Genomic DNA, 22,038 nt, shown 5'->3' on the forward strand with positions numbered 1-22,038 from the left:
TGCAAAAAAATAGATCAACATTTAGTGCAAAAATTTAAACAAAAATGATAATTTTTCAAAATATTATTTAAACAAATAAAGTTTATTGAAATTTTTTTACGCACAAAAATTCCCTATTTAAAGACCGAACAACTTACAAAAAAAAGAATCCAATTATCTTCTTTAATTTCGGAGATATTCCCAAAAATATGATTCCAACTCCCAACTTCGAGGGCTATTTTCACCCCTTCAATATGCACGATTGCCGATAAAAAAAAATACGTGTCAAATATTTTTTTGAGAACTATCTTACATAAGTTTTATCAAAATCGGCGTGTCTGGGTTGGATATGTTCCCTTGTGAGACTCCTGACAGTCGTATGTCGTCTATATTTATCGAATACTATCACACAACAAATGTTAAAAAACATGGCGCCCAGAAGTTCAGCCGAAATTTGGTCGTCACGTGTACGAATGGGTCAGATTCGTTTCGAGTAGATTGGATTTCGCGAGTAAATTCACGTGGCAAGTGTCCAACGAAGAAGATTGAGCGGTAGAGAGAGCGAGAGAGAAATGGAACACGGCGATTATATCTGTTCTAGATGGATAATTCTGCGTATGTGCCGAATCATCTACCGCCGCCATCCCTGGTCGTATTTTCACAGGCCGGGGGGCTGCCGGAGGCTCTGAGAATGCAAAGACCCTTCAATCCACAAGTTAGTGTCCCATTATCCTTACCTGTACACTGTACACAAACCTAAACCCGTGTTTGCTTCTCTATTCCTCCTGTCTGTGTTTACCCCTACGTGGTAATCTGGTGAAAATGATATTTGGGGCAAGGACGATTAGCACCAAGGTCGCTTTTCTTGTCCTTTTTACGAGACGGCTGTTTTTTATATTTAAGTACTTTGTTGTCTGGAAAGTTAATGCCAAGCTTTGTAAACTTTTATTCTACACGTTTCTCAAAAACATTTTTGGTAGAAAGCTAGTAGAATTGTCGGAGATCAGAAAAGCATTTTTATAAAAACGAGTGTTTTTACAGAATAAGGGAGAGTTTACGTCTGAAAATTTTTATCTCTATTAACTTTGATAACAAATGTGATTTAAATTTTTATATTAGTGCTTTGAGCGATGTTTTAATATTAAATTTTTGAGCTTAAATTTTCAGAAGATTCTTTTACATTATGTACTGAATTTTTAAAGAGTGAAAAAGTTTGTTGACCTAGTATAGATATAGCCTGTATAATAATAAATCATCATCAAACTTTTCGATAAATTATGTATCTCTTTTGCTGTTTCTCTACAGAAGGAAAGCATTAGGTATTACCACTGGATTGTATTATCAGCTAACCACAATCTTCGTGCTAAATACAGGATAGAATATCGCCATTTAGATCGTATCGTAAATCTTTCAACGCAGCCTATTAGAAATCGGCACAAACTTTCAGGACAACTCGGGATTAACGTGTTAAACGAGTTAACCCTTTCGTTACGGTGAAGTTGAATAAAAATGCTTTACTGTTGTACACAGTGCACACGCGTTGCGAAACATAATTTATTTGTACGCGTCAGAATTTGCCAACGTTGCAAATTTTTAATGAGCTAATAAGGAAATATCCTTACTTACCGGTTCGAATTAATCTTTGTGGGTTTATACACAAGGATAACTACATACTTCATTCTTGATGAATGTCCTTCATGGATGTAAAAATTAACCACAAAGTTAAATACCTCTTTATATTTTTGTAACATTTGAAACTGGTGTGTATCATAACTGTAAAATTAGCAGTTCTTTAAATTAGTAATTTTTTAGTTTAAAATTTATTTTTGGTGATGAATTAGATAATTGATTTTTAATGGTGTATTCTCATTTGGAACACATTGATTTCACACAAAATAGAAGAATTACACGCAAAATAGAATTTGCAAAATAGAACGTTGTTGGGTTATTATTGCTTGAGGGTTTTGAAATTTTGCACATGTATTTCATCATGTTTGAAAATAACATAGTTTTTATAGAGAATTACCTTATTATTAAAATTATTGTAGTTTTTTCATGATATGACTTTAATGACGTTGGTTTGGCTAAAAGACAGTCAATGATGATTTTAATAGTAGAAGTACAGATAGTGAGGAGGAAATTTTTTCTAAAAGCAGTTAGTGATGGTCTTTAACCAGTTAACTGTGGCGATCTTTTTGCAAAGCGCGTACCAGTGTATGTCGCGATAATCAAGCAATGACAAGTTAGCTCTCAAGAATTTATGAAACCATCTCAAATCATTTACACTTTTTATTTGTTTATTTCATTTCGTGTTTACCTCTAAACATTTTAAACATATTACAATTTATGAATATAATTTAGTTTTCGCCAAAATTACAATTTAAATATCAAATTGTAACAAAATTTTACGCATGACGGATATAGTCGTCACAATATAGACACAAAATTCTGCCACATCTTCATGACGGATATAGTCGTCAAACACACTTAACTGGTTAAATAATACATAATACAATATTTTTATATTTGCTACTTTCTTTAAAAAGAAATTTCATGTTACGTACATTCTTTGCTATTATTAATGAGACCGTGATCCATAAATGAGAGTTGGAACATTTTATCACTTACACAACAACAGCAATAAATATCTAAAAAATACATGTTTTAATAACAAAAATATTAAATTTCTATTTAAAAATTAAATTATTCTTATAATATAAAGTTGGCATATTTATTATTTACATGTCAATAACAGTAAATATAATAAAGAATATCAGTTTTGATAACAAAGATATCAAAATGAATTTCCGTTTCAAAGTTAAGTTACTCTTCAAGTTATTTTTACCTTAAATAAATAATAAAAAATAAAATTTATTACATGAAATAGGAATTTTAAAATAAAATTGTAATACTAGTCATATTGTAGTAGTTTTCGTGCTAACCTGTGTAACGATTGCTATTTTATAAAAATTTAAGTAAATGGCCATGCGAAGTAAAAATTCATAGAATTTGTAAGTTCGTTAGAGCCCAAAACATTCAGAAAATTCGAGTTAACTAGATCAAAGTCTTTTTTATACTAGGTGTTCCAAAAGGTGTTCCAAAAATCACATTTTTCCAAATTCACCTTTGTTTCTAAGAAAATCCAATTTAAATGTCTTTATAGTAAAGTTCAGTTTGAAAGCTTTTATAAGGAACTTCAATTTGTGGGGTTTATAGCCAGTTTTTTACGAACAAGAAAATCGTTATTGCAACTTTTTCGTCAGTTTAATAAGCGATTGATGTTATAAATCAATAAATGTGAAATCTAACGCTGGTGAAGTGCGTTCGCAAAAATTGTTTTTTAAGGTGTTGCTGATATTCCATTACAGTGAGTTCGACTTCATTAAAATTACGAAATAAGTATATAATATATATAATAATAAATACACATTGTAACAATTTTATAAAGCATAGGGACTAATAATTTCAGCAATATCAATAATTCAATTTATAACTTGATAATATTTGTTAGGTATTGATTCAATTAGAGTTTTTGAAGTTGTCGAGACTGCGAATATTTTGAAGAATTTTTAAATTGGATTTTCGCAGAAATGAAGTCGAATATGAAAAAATGTTGTTTTTCGTCTTTCATTTATTCTTGTACGTAGAAACAGCTGTCTGCTGTTTGTACCAGAATTTTGAGGATACTGTGTGTGAAATTTGAAGATTGGCTAATTCATTATTTATGGTGGTAGATAAATTGAAAAAACCTGGTTTCCAGAAAAACGTATTTGTTTTTCGTTTTTTTTTTTTTCAGAATCGTTATAACTTTGTTATTTTAATGAATTCAGACATGAAATTTCGAAGATATATTTTCAAGTTGTCGTATAGACAAAATTAATTTTTTTGGAATTTTCTAAATGAGAATACGCCCTTAAGTAAACACTACAAATGGTGAAATAACTATAGAACATAATATAATTAATATAATCATTTATTATTAACACTTTTCTAAAGTTACTTATATTTAAATAAAATAATTATATTACTTATGTTATTTCCTTTGAATATCAATAATTTTATAAAATTCTTAATAATAAATAAGTAACATAATGATTGATTGTATGAGTTATATTATTTCATTTAAATATAAATAATTTTAGGAAATCTTAATAATTTAAAAATAATTTATCAATAACATATCAAAACAACAGAGTTTATAAAACTACACCAAAAATATATTATTCGTAGAAAAAGATATTTATCCAAGTGCATATATAACGAAAGGATTGACTGTTAAATATTGTTCAGAAAATTATAAATTATTATAGACGACACCATCAAGAAACAACGAAAGTATCTGAAGGTGATTTTTCGTTTAAAATTAAGTCCGTCCTTATCTTGAACGTCATTTTATCCAGTTTTTAAAAAGAAAGTAGAGTAAGGAATGAACATATTCAAAAATGGCGAATGCGTATCACATAGTCAATATGGGCTGACCTTTTGAAATTGACATTTTTCGTTTTTTTTTTTTAAATGTTCGAACTTAATGTTCGTATTGATCCACTTACTGGTAATGGACGTGTAAAACTCGTACTTATGTTAGTCGTCTGTCAATTAAATTTATATGTAAGACGAGAAATACTTTGCAGTACATGTGGCAAATGCCCATTTAAAAAAGTAACGTGTCGATTTCGTAACATGAATATGCATTTATTGCATACGTTACACTCAGGTGTAGTGCAAACTTTATTTAACTAGTGGGTCTGTGGACCAAGTGCCTCACGCGAATTCGAATGTGTACTTCAAATTTAGAGTACCTACGATATATAGGTAGAACTAGAACGAGATGTAGAGGTTTTAAAGACGATCTAAACGATTAAATGTGTCAGAAATGATAAAAAATGATATCAAATACGATAATTGTTAATTTGACAACGACTGATGTCAATGATGACTAAATGACTATTATCATCAATGATGAGTTATAGAGCTTTTAACATGGTATCCGTCAATTCTATGCGTGAAAAGTTATTGCAAACGATACCAAAACACGGGTTATTGTCGAATCGACGATGATCGACACTGATGACGACAAGTTTCTCAGGACGCAGTCAAAATCTATATTTGAAGCGTTTCACTAATCTACCCTTAAAATCTTAAATGAAAACACTCAAAATTACGGTCTGTAGTAGACATATACATATATTTTCAAATCAGTATAATTTAAATTAGTACAATTTAAAAAACCTTTGAAAACTTGTTACCAGCTTACAATTTTTTGAACCAGTTTTAATAGTAATTTATCACCCGCGAATAAAATAATTAAGCGAATCAAAATAATGAAATTGCTATAAAACGAAATACTCGAAACGAATTAGCTGACGAAACGCGTTGTTAAAATTACTAGACTGCAACGCAATAAAATGTGATATTTTGTTCTGAATTTACTATTAATTATTAATACGTATTTATTTTTTATGACATCTAAATAAATAAATAGTACTATACAGAAAAAAAATTTTAGAATTAAACGAATAAGAAAAAATTTTTATTATAAATATTTTGTTTACTATTTTAAAGACTGTTCTTTTATTAAATTTGTTAGTTATTATTAGTTAATATCGAGTCTACTTTGAGTATAGCAGCGATTAATTAGTTAATTTAAATAATATTATAAATAATCTATTCTGAACTTATGTGAAATAAGTTAATCATTATATTTGTTTGCTTAAAACAATTTTTATACTAAAGTACTCATTTGCGACGATATTTAGAGCGGCAACGTTAAACAGGACATCCTATAAACTTTGTGTAGAAGTTTGCTCGTTAACTGTTCACTAACAATTAAACTTACACCAATAATTTTAGTAATAATCTGATTAGAGGGTACAATACGGAAAGTAATAGAAATTCGATTTTAAATCACTTCTCAAATAATATGTAACTTCTTATTTTCTATTTCGGATAATGTGAAATTATTTCTATTAAACTAAGATTCTTGTAAAGTTTATAAACTATTCCGACAAGATTGCACTTACAAGTTCTTCAAAATATTTGTAAAAAAAAATGTTATAAAAGCACAATAATATTTTCGACAAGCTTGTCATAAATTTAACTACTAATGCATGTTATAAATAAATAATTATTAGTATCTCTAAGATGTGTCATCAGTTATTATTTTCCGTAACATTGTTAATATACCAATATTGTATAGTGTGATAGATTCAGTTGATACCGTAATAAGAATCTTTCTACACCTGTAATTGTATTTATGGAAAACACTGATCACTAATACATGGAAAAGAAATTTCGATGTGAATTATACAATGTATTCAGGACAGAAGAAAGTCTATCTAAAAGTTAGTAAAATGAAAAATGTAACATGCTTTTATATAAAAAAGAAAACATGATGTTCATTAATAAATTAACATTCATAAAGTAATTGCTTCATAAATCATAACAGGTACTCACCGAGTGGAAAATAAAACCAACCATAATCGACTATACTGTCTTTCACTACAATTTTTATTATTAAATACATTGCAATTTTGTTATAGTTTCTTTATAAATTTCATAAACTAATGCTATTTAGTGATTTTAATCCTTAGTTTATAAATATATGAATTCTTATTTGTCAGTACAGTTGATCTGATATACGTTTAATTAGGATTTGGTATTAATTAGAATCTCTGATATTAATTGGAATCTCTGATATTAATTGGAATTTTTGTTATCAATTAAGATTTTTGCTGTCAGAACTTTTACTATTAGTATTAACTTCAATATTTTCTGTTAATTAGAATTTTTGCTTTTACTTAGGTGTTTTGCTATTAATTAGGAATTTTACTGTTATTAATTACAATTTGCTATTAGTTAGGATTTCTAGTATTAATTAGGATTTTCGCTATCAATTAAAACTCTGACATATCATTATTAATTAGGATTTGTTATTGATTAGAATTCTTGCTTCAGTTAGTACTTTTCCTACTAATTAGAACTTACACTATTATTATGAATTAGGATTTCTGCTACAAATTAGGACATTTACTATTACAATTAATTAAAATTTTTGACAAATTCAATATGGGTGTTTAAAGCGTTAAATGTGTATGATTCATGAAAATTGGCAATAAAACTGTAAAATATTTAATCGTCACCGTACAAAAGTCAGTTTTCAGTATATGATGTTTTTCTTCTATACATTTTTTTTTAATTCATTACGATTTCGTATACGTGTACAAGTATAGCGAATAATAAAAGAAAGCCGTCCAATCTTTATGCTTCGAAAAATGTCAATTTCAATGGGCCAGCTGTAATCGCTTGCAATCGCTTCGACTGGTAGCCGCTTTATGCACACCAATGGTAATTAATGCACGCTCTAAATAGGGATTTTGTTGCGAATGTCTGCGAACATGCGAATGAATCCGTAAATCGTAGCGCACTAGCCATGCTAGATAATCATTTGCTTGACGGCCACAATTTTTCTTTAATTGTAAGTTTGATGACCGAAGCGATCGATTGTACACCGTAAGTATATACTTGATAATTAATACATATATCTATTCTTAATTTAATCGACTGTTCTTTTAACATTAGAACTACCACTCTTTTAAATTGAAAATAAATAAGTTAATACTAAAGTATTAACATTCAACCTTAATGAAATATGACAGACTTCTCAAACAACAAATTTTGTGACATAAAATGTGAAGCTTGATAGTTCTAGTGTCAATTCTTACTGTACGAAATATATAATTTATCAAATTTAGCATTTACTTAATGTACAGATTTTTAATTTTAGACAAATTTGAGAACCATTTGTAGTATTTCTAAGAAAAGGTAGAAAAGAAATTTTTAGTACAAAAATTGATTAAACAGAGAAAAAGATAAAAGTAGACTAAAGTTAGTGTGAATATATGTACAGTGTATGGTTTATGTGGTTACGCTATATCTAGATCTGCAAGGTAAACAGAATTATGTGATCTATAAATTGATGTTATAGATTACAGGATTTATGTATTCTTTACAGACTTCGATTTATCGTAAATGCATAAACATCAGTAGTTTAGTAATACAGTAGGTAAATCCAAGTGGAAATTATTGAGTACATAGATTCGATAATAGAGCATAACAAACGATATCTGTTCTGAGTATCTGAGCATGTATATTTGCGCGTAGTAGTGTAAGGATTAATTTAATGTATACCGAGTGGGTTGAATATTTGAGACAAGTTGCAACCATCATTTTGTTCAAATTTTATTTTTGTATGTATTAATCTTTTCCTCAATTTCTTCGAATCATTTGGCCCGAACTTTTATGCAAATTTTGACTCCATGATTCATCATTTGTTACCAATTCTCATAGCTTCTATTTCTGAGAACATAATAAGAATAATAAAATTCTTTGAAAACGAGGATTTTATTGGAATGACGTTATTCCCGAGAAAGTATTTTTATTTTCTTATTATTATCTACCAGCTTCATTTCCGGATGCACCACAGTTATAATTTTCGTTGAAATCATTCTTAGCCATATTTTTTCTAATGAAATAAACTATAATTTGTAATTAATATTTGGTAAGAAGAAACGTTAAAAAAGGACAACAGCCTTTGAGAGGATGCGTCCGAGCTAATCGGAACGGTTCGGAAATCTTCGATAATTTACAGCGCGCGGTTGCCGATCCGCGACGGTTGACTCGTGGCAGAATAAATTTCGAAGGCAAGTAGTAAAGACGTGTAGTGTAAATTGTTAATTGTTAAAATAAAGTAAAGAATTGTGGAGTCCAAATCCCAACAATTTTCAAATAACAATGGAATTGTTAAGGGAGTTCGTGCGCCGGCACTAAAAAAAGAACCGCGTTGAGTTTGCCGAGTATTTATAAGGAACTGAACTAGAATTTACTTGGAAGCTAAATTTTCTTTCAAACATTGATGAAAATGCATCATATGCTTATATGCAAAAATTTAAAAACGTATACTTATACAAATGATAATATGTAATATAATATTTTTATTAATTATACAATAATTTTAAATAAAAATGAATTTAAATAAATTTACAAATAATAATTATATATATTATTAAGTAATTTCATATGGGTGAATTAACTCATTTTTTCCAATATCATTGTAATGTACTTAAAATGATGAAAACATAATTTATAATACTATATAATGTTAAAAAGAAACATATACCCAACATGAAACATATTTTACAGCATATACATTCCTATTTTGCTTGAAAAATAATAATCATTTTATGCCTAAAATAAACGAAGTGATGAATTACTTTCGAACACGTAATAACAATCACGTTCAACGATAAATCACGCAAAAGAAATATTTTTATAATTTACCATCACTAAAATATTTCATATTTAATTTGTAGAAATCTCTAAGTACTATGAAACACGTCGATGCTCTGCATTCAATAGTACTCGTTCTTTTTTAAAATTGACCAGAACCCCCAAAAAAATTATTAAAAGGAGTAGATGGAGTGCCCTCTCAGTCAAAGCGAGCTCCACATTAAACACTGTTCCATGTTAGGTACAGTTATCCTAATTATTGCAGTACAAAACATTACAACCAATATTTCAAATAAAAATTTAACAATTGAATGGTACTCGTTTTAACAAAATTTTGAACAAAACCTTTTTTCATCAGTTAATTACTATACTCACAATCAGTATCGTTCATATTCACAAGTAAGAGTTCGCGGTATTTCCAATCGAGTGACAAGTTTGTCTAATAAGATGAACAAATGTCATAAAAATTATGGGTGCACTAGCTCTTCTTGGAAATGGAATTAGTAATCGCTTTTAATATAGCACTTCAAAATGTTCACGCGTAGTCTTATTAGATTGAATTATTCATAACCACACAACTTTACTTTATTTTTGAAGAGTAAAAGGAACATTAACATATAGTGTGTCTCGAAGAAAAGAGTAGTCCGAAAACATTTTGTACGTCTCATAACTTTTTAATAAAGTGTATAATATGTGAATTTAACATCTTTCTGTTATTCGTGCGTATGGAATATGTCGGTACAATTTGATGATAAAAAGAAGCGCCACCCTGTATATATGAAAAACTTGCATACTAAACTTGCACATGACTCGAATGTGAGAAATTTGATTTCGATTTTTCCTACATCAAATTTTAATTTTAAGTTTAATTTTAATTATGATTTGCGTTCATAAAAGTACCGATGTCAACCCATAGTTGACGCGTGAAGAAGTTGACCGAGGTGTTTAGAAGAGCTACGGCTCTAATTGCTCAGAATAGAAAAATGGACGCCCCACACGTATTTTCGGCGATAGAACAATTGGCTTGAGCGGTCGCACACCAATTAGGCCAAAAACAATGATAATCCGCAAATGTCACGAGAGTGAGATAGTGCGAATAACATTCAGTAGTTGTTATTATCATTGTTATTCTTATTTGCCGAAATATAATGCTGGTAAAGTTCACAGTGAGGATAAAGTTTCTTTTACTTTGGGTCGATCACGTGCCAACTCGTGGGTGGATATCCTTATATGTAACATATCGGGGTTCTTTATTAGTATGCTTCAAATGGATCAGTGAATAATTTAGGAATTTGGGGATCTTGAGTTTTAAATTTGTGAAGTTGGTAAAAACCTGGACACCCTGTACGTATTTAAGTAGGAAAATCTTATCTACCATTTATATGTAGATGAACGAACCGAGTACTATCGTTTTATGGTTTAACAATGATTACAAATTTGAAGGACGGTCTCACATTACGTATTGAGATCCGGTTAATTCTAGTACGTGTAGATTTTATAGAAGTTCGTTGCATCGTAGGTGAATCATTAACGATTCAAAGGTTCGTCAGTTGGTTTTTTAACCAATAACCGTTAACACCGAAATGCCCATTATAAAGTTGGTTTCCGGCCATTAGGTGTTAATCATAAATGCTTATTATGACCATATGTTGTTTCTATCATAAAATGATTGACTTTGACTGCCGCGATGGAAATTCTCAGCTGGTATCACGCATTATAATGAGAATTTTCAAAGACATAACCGTTTCGTTTTTTAATTCAGAACCTCTTCGTATGAATAATGTATCGGCAATTATACCCAGAATTTCTTTTATTTCGCCGTACCGGTAGATGATTGTAAAAATTTAAGTATTAATACTTTGACGTAATAAAAGAACTGTTTTTTATGTGGTAGGACATCACATATGGCAGAATTTATTTTTATTGAAACGTATGTTGTATAATATAACCAGGATTTCAAATAATAAACTCAAATTTTAATTTAATTGAGCATTAATTAAGAATTATTGTTTAATATGGTATTAAATTTTATATAATTAAGAGTTAAATTGTAATTATTAATCAATTCATTTTCCAATAGAAAATCGATGTTTAATCTGAAGGTTAAAAGGTTAAATGGTTAAAATTCAATCTTGTCAAATTGGAGATTAAAAGTTAATTTCAACTAAAGATGTTATCAGTTAAAAATTCATTTTCAATTGTTAATTGAAACTTCTCTTAATTAAGAACAGAAATTTGATTTTTAAGTTAATCGTTCTTAATCAAAGATTAAAATTTGTTTTTTTTTAAAAATGTTTTACACATAAATAATTATTCAAATCCTCATTTATAATTTTTTCTGAAAATTAGAATTTTCAAAACATTTGGTAATCTGATAATTAGGATATTCAGAAAATCTGGTGATTTTCTGCTAAATTTTATTTCTAATTAAAGATCCAAAATTATATTAAAATAATTAATCTAAAATTTTGTACAACAGTATTATTTTTTAATAGTACAGTAGTACTATTGTATTAAAAGTTTAATTTTTAATTTCAATTGGTAGTTTAAAATTAAAAATTGATTGTTGATTGATAACACCTTTAAATAAAATTAATTTTTAACATTTAAGTTGCAACTAAAAAAATTAACAAAAAAAAAACACAAAATATAAAAATAAAAAATACCTTAAAAAAATATTAAAGTTAAAATTGTAAGAAATAAAATATCATTCCTTATAAGATAATTTTCTTATAAATATTTCGAACAATTTTCGATACAATTTTATGAGGAATATGAGAAATTTGATTGTATATTTTTCACGTAAACTCGACTGTTTATTACACACCAGTCACGAAACATCCAATATATTGCATTACTTAAAAAAAATCTCATATTCTAAACAACAATTCTTCAATTTTCTCACATTAATAACTACGTGTTATAAATTTTCTCGAACGAATGCCACAAGTATTTCAACTTGCCAGAATAATGCCATGGTCTACTGCATGTGTTCATAAAACACCATGCATTAGTACGGGGAAATCGTCAACTAGTGGCGCTCCATTGGGTTGCCACTATGTTTGCTTACATCATGTCCTCTACTTTGTCCCATAGTTCAGGTTTTCTTCTACGCGCCGAAATGTTGCAACACGTGCTACGGTTCCGTACAAGTTTTTCTTTAATCTGCCAAATAGTTATTTGTAAACATAGTGCAAGTGTTAAATTTAAATAAATTTAAGTGTTTGTGCACGTCACTATGTAGAATCCTATAACCAAGAAAATAAATGCAAAATATTAAAACTCTTTGTAACCGAAATTTATCAGTGAATTATTTCTGTAAAAAAGGTGGGAAAAATACAAGGAATAAAATGTTTTAAATTTGAAAGCACGTGATAAAATCAGTTATACGTTGAACGTCGGTTGTTTTAGTTGTTAAACAAATACGAGGCGGGAGGGAAATGGAAACAATTGTTGGACGGGATGAGATAATGAAATAATATTCGTGGAAACGTTGAAAAATGTATGTTTTCAAAGTGCTTATTAATGAGCTCGTTTAAATACATGTCGCAGAGGTGTATCGTATTATTGAAACCGATTGCAACGTACGCTCGGAATAAAAACAAAGCCTCGGCTGCCTTTCGAGACACGTACGGGACGATTGATTGCAATCGAATAATAAAACATGGCAGCATATCAACGTTCGGTGTCGCTAAAGAAATGAGATAATTTCGTTGGAAATTAATCGTTGCACGTGTAACCGTGACGACACCGCGGATACCAGAAAGAAAAGAGAGAAAAAACGTTGTAAATATGCAAAAGCGCGTTCAGTCATTAGCGCGAAAAAAAAATGCCACCCTCGTGTAATTAAAAGAATAATGAATAGCTAATAAATCACTGATCGAACGGAGATAGGAGCGTGGCTTGCGAGAACCTCATTTCCTCTTATAAAAGTATAATAAACTAATCGTGCGGTGCCGATTCTCGTTTAACTTGTCGTTCAGCATTATTATTGGTCCGATGAAAAGTTTATTCCAGAATCGACTACCGATAAAACTCTACCGTTTTCACGATTTTCACCCAGATTTTATCGTTCCTTGCGGAGAACTGTTCGCAAGCGAATGCGTGGGTTTATTTAAAATTACATGTTTGTACAATTTATTAATTAAATCGTTGATTAACCATAGGCGGCTATTTTGTAGTGGAGGAACAATTTAGATGATTCGTTCACGTTGTATTTAACTTTGTGTTGAGGTATGGTTCTTGATATTGTTAGTGATGAATATCGATAATATTGGCGCCTTGTCGTTAAATCGGTATATGAATAACATTACAGTATTCATAGCAGAGAGAAATTATTGAAGTAGCAGCTCTTTGTTTTTAAATTTCACAAATTAAAAAATTTTCAAATCTCTAATTCTTACATCTGAAAATTTTTATATTCTTAAATTTTAATATTTCAAACTTTCTAAGTTTTTATATTTTTTAAGTTCTGAATTCCTAAATTTCTAAATTCTCAAAGTTATCAAATATTCAATCTACCAAATTTTCAAATTTCACAATTGGTTTGTTTTCAAATATCCAAATTTTGAAATTTATCAGTTTCTAAATTTCTTAATTTGAAAACCTATAATTTTATTAATTTATAAAATCCTTAATTTGAAAGTTTATGAACTTCTAGCATTTACAAATTTGAAATTTTTGTAATTTGATTTTGAAAATTTCTGAATTCTTAAATTTGAAATTCGTAAATTAAAAATTTATAAATTTGTGGCATTAATGTTTCCGTTTTTGTAAATTTATATATTGAAAAACGGTTAAATATTCAAATTTAAGAATTTATAACTTTGAGGATTTGTAAATTCGAAAGTTTCTAAATTTCTACATTTTTACGTATTTATATCTGACTTAATAATTTATTATTTACCAAATTTCTGAATTTTTAAATTACATCACTTAATAATTGACTTGAGAATTTGTAAATATGATTTTCAGTTCCAAAAACGATTTACATCACCATGTAATTCAACAAAGAGGGTTTTTGTTAATACGAGTAAAAAAATGTCAGACAGTAAATCTTTAAACAAACAAATGGTATTTCCCTATAAAAAAGTAATTGCGTCGTACACGTGCAATTTTGTTTTCTTCAAATCATTGATTTCGCTAACGACATTTAATTACATACTACAAAGTGATTGCAAGAAATTACGAAACTGTTGAAACTGTTCGAAGTAGTGATGGGTTTCTCGAAACGTCGAAATCTCGAGTTCCTTTGAAATACAAGAAAGTTTCGAGTTTCAAGAATTTAAAACTTTTATAGTTTTCTGCTGTCAAGTATATCACGTGGTTATCCGAGTAGCACCGAGGAGGAACGGAGTTACCCGATTAAGACCCGATGCGCACGAACGACGTTTTTTCTTAAGAAAAGTCCGTGTCCATTGTTTTTGATTAAAAATAAGTTTCTCGAAATGTTGAAGCCTCGAAATACAAGAAAGTTTCGTGCTTCGAGACTCGTGCTTTCGTGAATTCCAGACTTCACATCTTTCTCGCGATTAGAAACTCTCGAAAGTTAAATAAGAAAACGTATTTTATCAACGAATAAAGAATTGTTTTAAAGAATTGTTGATGTATTATATATCTCGAATAATCGGTGCGTAATACTTTGCGAGTGCTCGGTGATTAGTTTTCATTTTCGAGTATACAAATAGATGGACATTTGATCGTGATTGTAGAACTGTAGAGCGAGTGTGTGTGATATACGCGAGTTTGAAAAATTTAGTGGACGTTGGTTCTTAACCAGTCAACTGTAGCGATCTTTTTGCAAGCGCACAGTGTGTGTCGCGATAATCAAGCGATGACGAGTTAGCTCTCAAGAATTTATGACTCCATCTGAAATCATTAACACTTTTTATTTGTTTATTTCATTTTATGTTGACCTCTAAACATTCTAAACATATTACAATTTATAAATATAATTTAGTTTTTGCCAAAATTACAATTTAAATATCAAAATGTAACAAAATTTTACGCACGACGGATATAGTCGTCATGACACAAAATTCTGCCACATCTCCATGACGAATATAATTGTCAAACTCACTTAACTGGTTAAAATAAGATATTCCTCTCGCAAAACGAAATTACCGCTTCAAGTTTCGAGAGTTTCGAAATGTTATAATGCTTGGATTGAAAAATTCGGTTCGAACCCATCCCTAGTTGCAAGCTTACATCCGCAAACCTCACAGCATGTAATTACAATGTCGCGAACTGACAGAACAGATATACACTGGAAACAGATGCAACCACAATGGTATAACTCAAACTTGCGCCATTATCATTGACAATGCGACAGCTATTCTGTTTATATATTCTGCTAGTTTTATTGTCTGTAGATGTACAAGTAAATATACGATTCGTATCTCGCTTTTTTTTTAGCCAACGTATAAGGTGTTTCAACAATGGTGATGTAATTATGAGATTAATTTTAAGAACGTGAATCACATAATAAAAGTAAATCTGTGAAGGTAGTAAATGATGAAAGTCATTTACATAATTAGGGTTTTTATTAACGGGTGCTTTTGGATCTTTAGTAGTATTAATGTCGACGCTACATTAACTATGACCGAGTATGCATCATAAAGTAGGTTAGTATGATTAAGTAGGTTTTTGGAAATTTAGAAATTTTCAAATGTGGAAATTTGCGAATTTAGAAATTTAAAAATTGAGGATTCGGAAATTTTAGAATTTGGAAATTTGCAAATTTGAAATTTTAGAATTTGGGAATGTGGGACTCTGGGAATTTAAGAAATTGGAATCTTGAAAATTGACAATTCTGAAAATTAGTTAAATTAAGAATTTCCTTAATACATAACGATCAACAAGTATTCACAGATAAACTCATTGCAGATGGAAATATTTATTTCTTTATTTGTGACATCATAGGTAGAAGTTATACTTTTGCTTCTTAAGAAAAATTAGAAGAGCAATGTAATATATTTAACATGTAATAATAAACATAATTATTCATAAATAAACCTATGAAATTTGTAGTACAACAAAAGTTTTGTAAGTAAATATTATAAATTATGGAAATATATTGTATAATTAATTTACATGGACTATAAGAAAGTAATTTATAATAGGCAGGTAAAGAACAGTCCAAGAAAAAAATATAAATCACTAATAAATACGGTAACGTGTTAATAGCCGTGTAATTATGTCATTAGTTTGTGACTATTAATTAATAACTAACTAATACGTGTTGCATTTTTTTTCTTGATTAATTTAATTAATTATATAGTTATCTGGTTGTATAATAATCTTTCGTTTTAAAATGAATGTTTAGTTCATTCTTTTCTGCTTTTTTTTTATTATCTCGTCTCATTATTTATAGCAACTCTTTCAAATAATATTAATATTTTTTCAAAACATGAACAGTTAAATGTTAATTTCTCTTGAGTCTAAATTATTATAACATTGAAATCTATTTATTTATTGTTTGTTACATCAAATTTATATCTACTTTATTGTTTAGTGTATCAAAATCTATTTATATATTGTTTATTATTTTCAATTTAAATCTATGTACGTATTACTTATTATTTCAATTTGAAATCTATTTATTTATTATTTACTATTTTCAATGCAAATCTATTTATTTATTATTAATTATATGCAATCGAAGTCTGCTTATTTACGGTTTACTACATAAAACTGAAAGCTACTTCATGATTTTTTATTAATAAAATTAAATATTTCAAAATATTATTAGCGGTCTACAGATGTTCATGCATTTACATTACTACAAATATCAATACAAAGTAAACAAACGTTATATAATTTATAGATCGTGAATCTCACAGGATGCGTTATTTATTTGTACTTTGTAAACTTTGATATTATAACGCTCAAAAATCTGTAATCTAGGAATAAATGTATAATAAAACAAGTTGATAAAATAGCAAATTAAATAATTCAGTTTAACAAAAAAATGGAGGTTGAAGAAATGTAAAAGCAGTTTGTTACACCGATGTCGAAAAGATTGTTGAGAAGACACCAGAAACATTGACATTCTCTACGATTGATTTCGAAACGTATCTCGTAAAGGGTAAAGTTCTGAAGTTGTGCAAATATGATGAAACGGTATTGAAAAACGGTATGAAACGGATTCCGATCAGTGAGAGGGAGAGAGGATTTGAAAGAGAGAGAGACAAAGAGAGAAAGAGAGAACAGCTACGTGAGCAGGAATATTGATCTGATAATGCGTAAGCATTGTTCAAATATTAGTACTCGATTTTCGATCGCTAATAAGTAGGAACGTTTCCATTTCTCTTCAAAATATAACGCATTTTGTTTTATAAAAATATTACCGGCGTTCTCATGAATTTTTTCGATAGAATATTATCGTGGATCTATCGTCAAATACTAAATATGTATTTCGTGTTGATACAGTTATAAACGTGAAATGTTAAACAACGACGCGGTGTTTAGCGTCCGTTTACAAAATATGACGTACCTCGCGGCAATGGCGATGTACGAAGTGGAAAATGTGACATGTCGAGTCGCAATTAATTAAATATCAATATTGTAACATGACGTTACACCGTGTATTTCGTAAATATTAACCCATTGCACTCGACAGCATTTTTGTTCGGAAGCATTTATAAAATTATCTGAATTTTTTAGAAATTATTATATTTCTGTCAATAATTGCCAGTAGCTGTTTTACTTTGGATAGACTTCAAATGACACTATAGGCTTGGACAGAAAATATTTATTTCCAATTACACTAAATCAAAATTTTGTTCAATGGCGAGAGAGAGCCTTTTGAGTGCAAAGGGTTGAACCTTAACAAAATATATTGCAATTTTACTGAATTCAGTGCTGGAAAAATTTCTTTCTCACAAAAACTCATAATTTTTATAATATGTTTGTTCAAACTTTGTACAATTATGGAGAATGCCAATTTTGGGAAATTATAGCACATAACTTTTCAAAAATTTCAAACCACCAGCAGTTGTTTGAAAAATTGTAAAATCGTAAACTGGGGTTAAAATAAATATGAAAAGAATGAGCTTTTTATGCACTGATGCGTAACAGCGGGACAATCATCATCGGTGACAAATACGTTAATAATCATTCATTTTGAAATGTTATTAAAGGGACAAATAAGGGCTGTTATGGAAATTCGAATATTTCGGAATGTAAATACAATTTGTAATGTGACATGTATTAGATTATTGCATAACAGATGTCACAACAAATTTGGAACATTTAGTCTGACAATATAATTATATAAAAATACTATAAAATTGTGTTTATGACATCGATTTGAAGCTTACTGCTGAAAATAATTATATAAACACCATAATTTTTTAATTTATGAGTCTTTAATATGAATTGATATTCTGTAAATCGTCATTGATTACTCTGTACAATATGAAATAGTTATTTAACAATAATTTCATATTAAGTATATTAACGAAATATTTATATGGTCATTTTTAACACACATTAGTCTTTCATAAAATGTCTTAAATTGTTGAGTAATGCACATATCTAATTACAATTTCTGGCAAAGTCATTTATAATGTGCAAATAGTTTGTTATACTTATATAATACTTCGTTATGTTATACTTCATAAATAATAAAATAATACGTTCATATAATAATTTTGTAAATATTTTACATTATTACCGATACAATTTAACTAAACCTACTAGTCTATAATGCACACTGAATTTGAAATTAAAATTAAAATAGAAAAATAAGCAAACAATACAATATATATTACAATTCAAGTAAAGCATCCCAAATTTGTATAATTCAAAATAAAAATTTCTGAACAGGTCAAATAACCGGTTTGGTAGTTTTAGTATTAATATAATGTAATTGTCAAGGTATTAGACGTAGTTACGCTAATTATCAAAATAAGAATATGAAAATACTCGAAACGTAAACCGATATTCGATGATATTTTTTAACGTTGAAAACCGTATAACAATATCACGTGATTTCCCTTCTCTTCTTTTTGACATATGTGTCAGAATTCATGGATAAAAGTTATCGTATTATGCGAGTGGATATCTCATTGACAGTATGCGGGTATCCATATGAATTCGAGCACATTGAAATAGCGTATAATACCGGAGCAATATGGCATTATACTGTTAATAACGCGAAACCACTGTGTGTTATAATAATCCGTCAAAACGCAAAGCTTCTCCTCCCTCTCTGGCTCGTTGGTTGTACAATATCATTCGATTCGCCGTGATTGACGAGTCTATTAAGCTGGCATAGTAAATGGCCGGGTGGAAGCGAACGAGTTTCTGTTTTGTAACGTTTGTAATGACGAAACATCGGGCTACGGCAAATGTCATCTCTGCAAATGTAATAGATCGCGATAATAGAGCCTCGGAGTCGTTGGAACGTTTAATACGTTTTCTGCCATTTTGCGATACATAATGGATCAAATAGGCAATATTACATTGCAGATGCATGATTTATTAACCCTTTATTCGGCTACAGTTACGTACTTTAATGAACGCCCATTGTACCCATGAATTTGCTGCTCAGCAAACGGATTATTTAAATATCTTGTTCATCCGATCAAAATATTAACCGGGAAATATATAGGATCTTTTTAACTGAAGAGGTGCAGGAATATGTAAGTTTAATTCACTTGTCCGAATATTTACTATTAAATATTTGCCTTAGGGTAACTAGATAGGAAACGGGGTGAATCTCGTGCGTCAGAATACGGATTAATTTCCACATTCATTTGAGCGTGATGGACTATGATGCAGGATAATTTGTATGTATACGTGCCTGTTCGTATGTATTCCTACATGTAGTATTCGAAGATATAAATTTTGGAATATTTCAACTTCTCGATATTTGTATTTTCAAATTCTCAAATTTCTTAATAACCCAGACATCTGATTATGCTTTAAATATTATACAAATACATTTGTGCCATACTAATAATAATTCGACCCATATATTTCCACCCATGCACCAAAGAATTATTCGTACTCGTCTCTTAAAATCTCAGGTCCCATCCTAACGATACTTAGTATCACAATAAAAGCAATTGCACCATCAATCTAATCATCGACGTCATATTTTTGTTTAGGTGACAGATTCGAAGGACCTCCAGGTGCCATTCAGCACAGCGGCGTCCCTGGGTTACGGTTTACATCATATGCTCCACCTGCCGCCACAATTTCTGCACCCTTTGGATCATCGCTTACCGTTCGGAGGGTTCAGGCCATTGGGGCCATCGGCCTTCGCACCTCCCAGCAAGTGTTTGAAGGTGGAAACGGGAAACGGACCGGTATCTGGGTCCGGATTGCCAAGCATAAGCTCCCTTTCCAGCATGTCGAACATGTTTTCGCCCTCGTCGTTGTCCTCTGCAAGTGGAGGAGGCGTCGTGTCCGTTTCTGGAGCGTCTGCCAGTATCGGTGGCGTCGGAGGAGGTGGGGGAAACGCTGCCACGGGGCAAGAAGTTGCACCTCAGAGCCCGGCTGGCTCCACCAGCCGATCGCCCACGGGCACGGGAACCGGAACCGGGACCGGATCGCTTCCCAATCGTGGCGCCACTCCCGAAGACGAGGATCGTGACACGAACGCTACACCAGGATCCGAGAATACCGAGCGATCTACGCCTGAAGAGGGACGACCATATCGACGTAAGTTTTTCATCCTTTTTCTATCTACCTGCACAGTGTGTCGCGAAAGAAACCGAACGGAAATAACCGAATTTGATAAAAACGATAATGGTCGAACCGAATGCACATACTGAAACTCGAATATAACTTACAAAACTAGTATTACAAATATTACTTTTCAGTTACATGATTAAAAAATACAAAATAAAAATAAAAATATTGGTATAGTTATAACACTACAATTTTTATGATGATATTGATGGAAGGATAATGTTAGTTGAAAATACTGTATGAAATAGTTAACCCTTTGCAGTCGAAGTTTGGGATATTCCAAATAAGACTTATATTTTTAAATATTATGATTCCAAAGAGTTAGTATTTCATTTAACAGAAAATTTTGATTAGACATTCAATTATACAAGTAGGCTAGAGATTGTATATAAGTAGACTAGAGATGTTTGTGCATTTATGGTATATCAGAGTCTGCAAAGTAAATATAAATCATTCAATCCCTAGAGTGTGGGTTTTATTTATATTTTGTTGAACTCATTATATCATAAACACATAAACATCGACAGTTTATATACGAAATATAAATTAATGAGATTTAGAATTAGAGGAATTGATTTTGAACTTCGTACTGAGAATATTTGTCTACCACGTTGAGACTGCATCTGCGCAGATCAGTAAGCGCATACGCAGAACGATGATAACGCATGCGCAGAATGAACGTATAAACAATACAGTGAATGCATGTGCAAGATAGTAAGCGCATGTGCAGACCGATACGCGCACGCGTAGATCATATTGAATCTACGCTTGCGTAGATGATTGTGCAAATGAATTTGATAGACAAAGGTTCTTCTGATAAATTCAACATAAAAATAAACGCACATTTAATTATTTACGTCTGTACTCATTATTTGGGAAAAATATTTAATTATTTAATTTTTAGAAACAGTGGATTATTATATCGCGATAGATGTAGGAGCAAAGATAACATAATTGTAAACATATTACGAGTTAAAATCTCTTTGTGATTACTAAATCTTTTTTCTGCTTTCTACATGTCATAGACAATTGTTGTAAATTTAATTCATTATTTGAGAAGAACTTAATGTTTAC

The 22,038-nt window shown here is 30.0% G+C and overlaps 1 protein-coding gene across 3 annotated transcripts in view; it reads left to right on the forward strand.

Annotated features, from left to right (window-relative positions):
- Positions 1–22,038, forward strand: part of LOC100876912 (E3 ubiquitin-protein ligase Rnf220) — a 341,536-nt gene that overhangs the window by 13,166 nt on the left and 306,332 nt on the right. For all 3 annotated transcript variants that reach the window (XM_076534797.1, XM_076534796.1, XM_076534798.1), the window contains exons 2-3: positions 581–694; positions 20,379–20,934. In XM_076534797.1, coding sequence (XP_076390912.1) covers positions 581–694; positions 20,379–20,934 — 670 coding nt within the window. The remainder of the gene's footprint in view (positions 1–580; positions 695–20,378; positions 20,935–22,038) is intronic.

The sequence above is a fragment of the Megachile rotundata genome, chromosome 8 (assembly GCF_050947335.1).
Source record: "Megachile rotundata isolate GNS110a chromosome 8, iyMegRotu1, whole genome shotgun sequence".
Taxonomy (NCBI): Eukaryota; Metazoa; Arthropoda; class Insecta; order Hymenoptera; family Megachilidae; genus Megachile; species Megachile rotundata.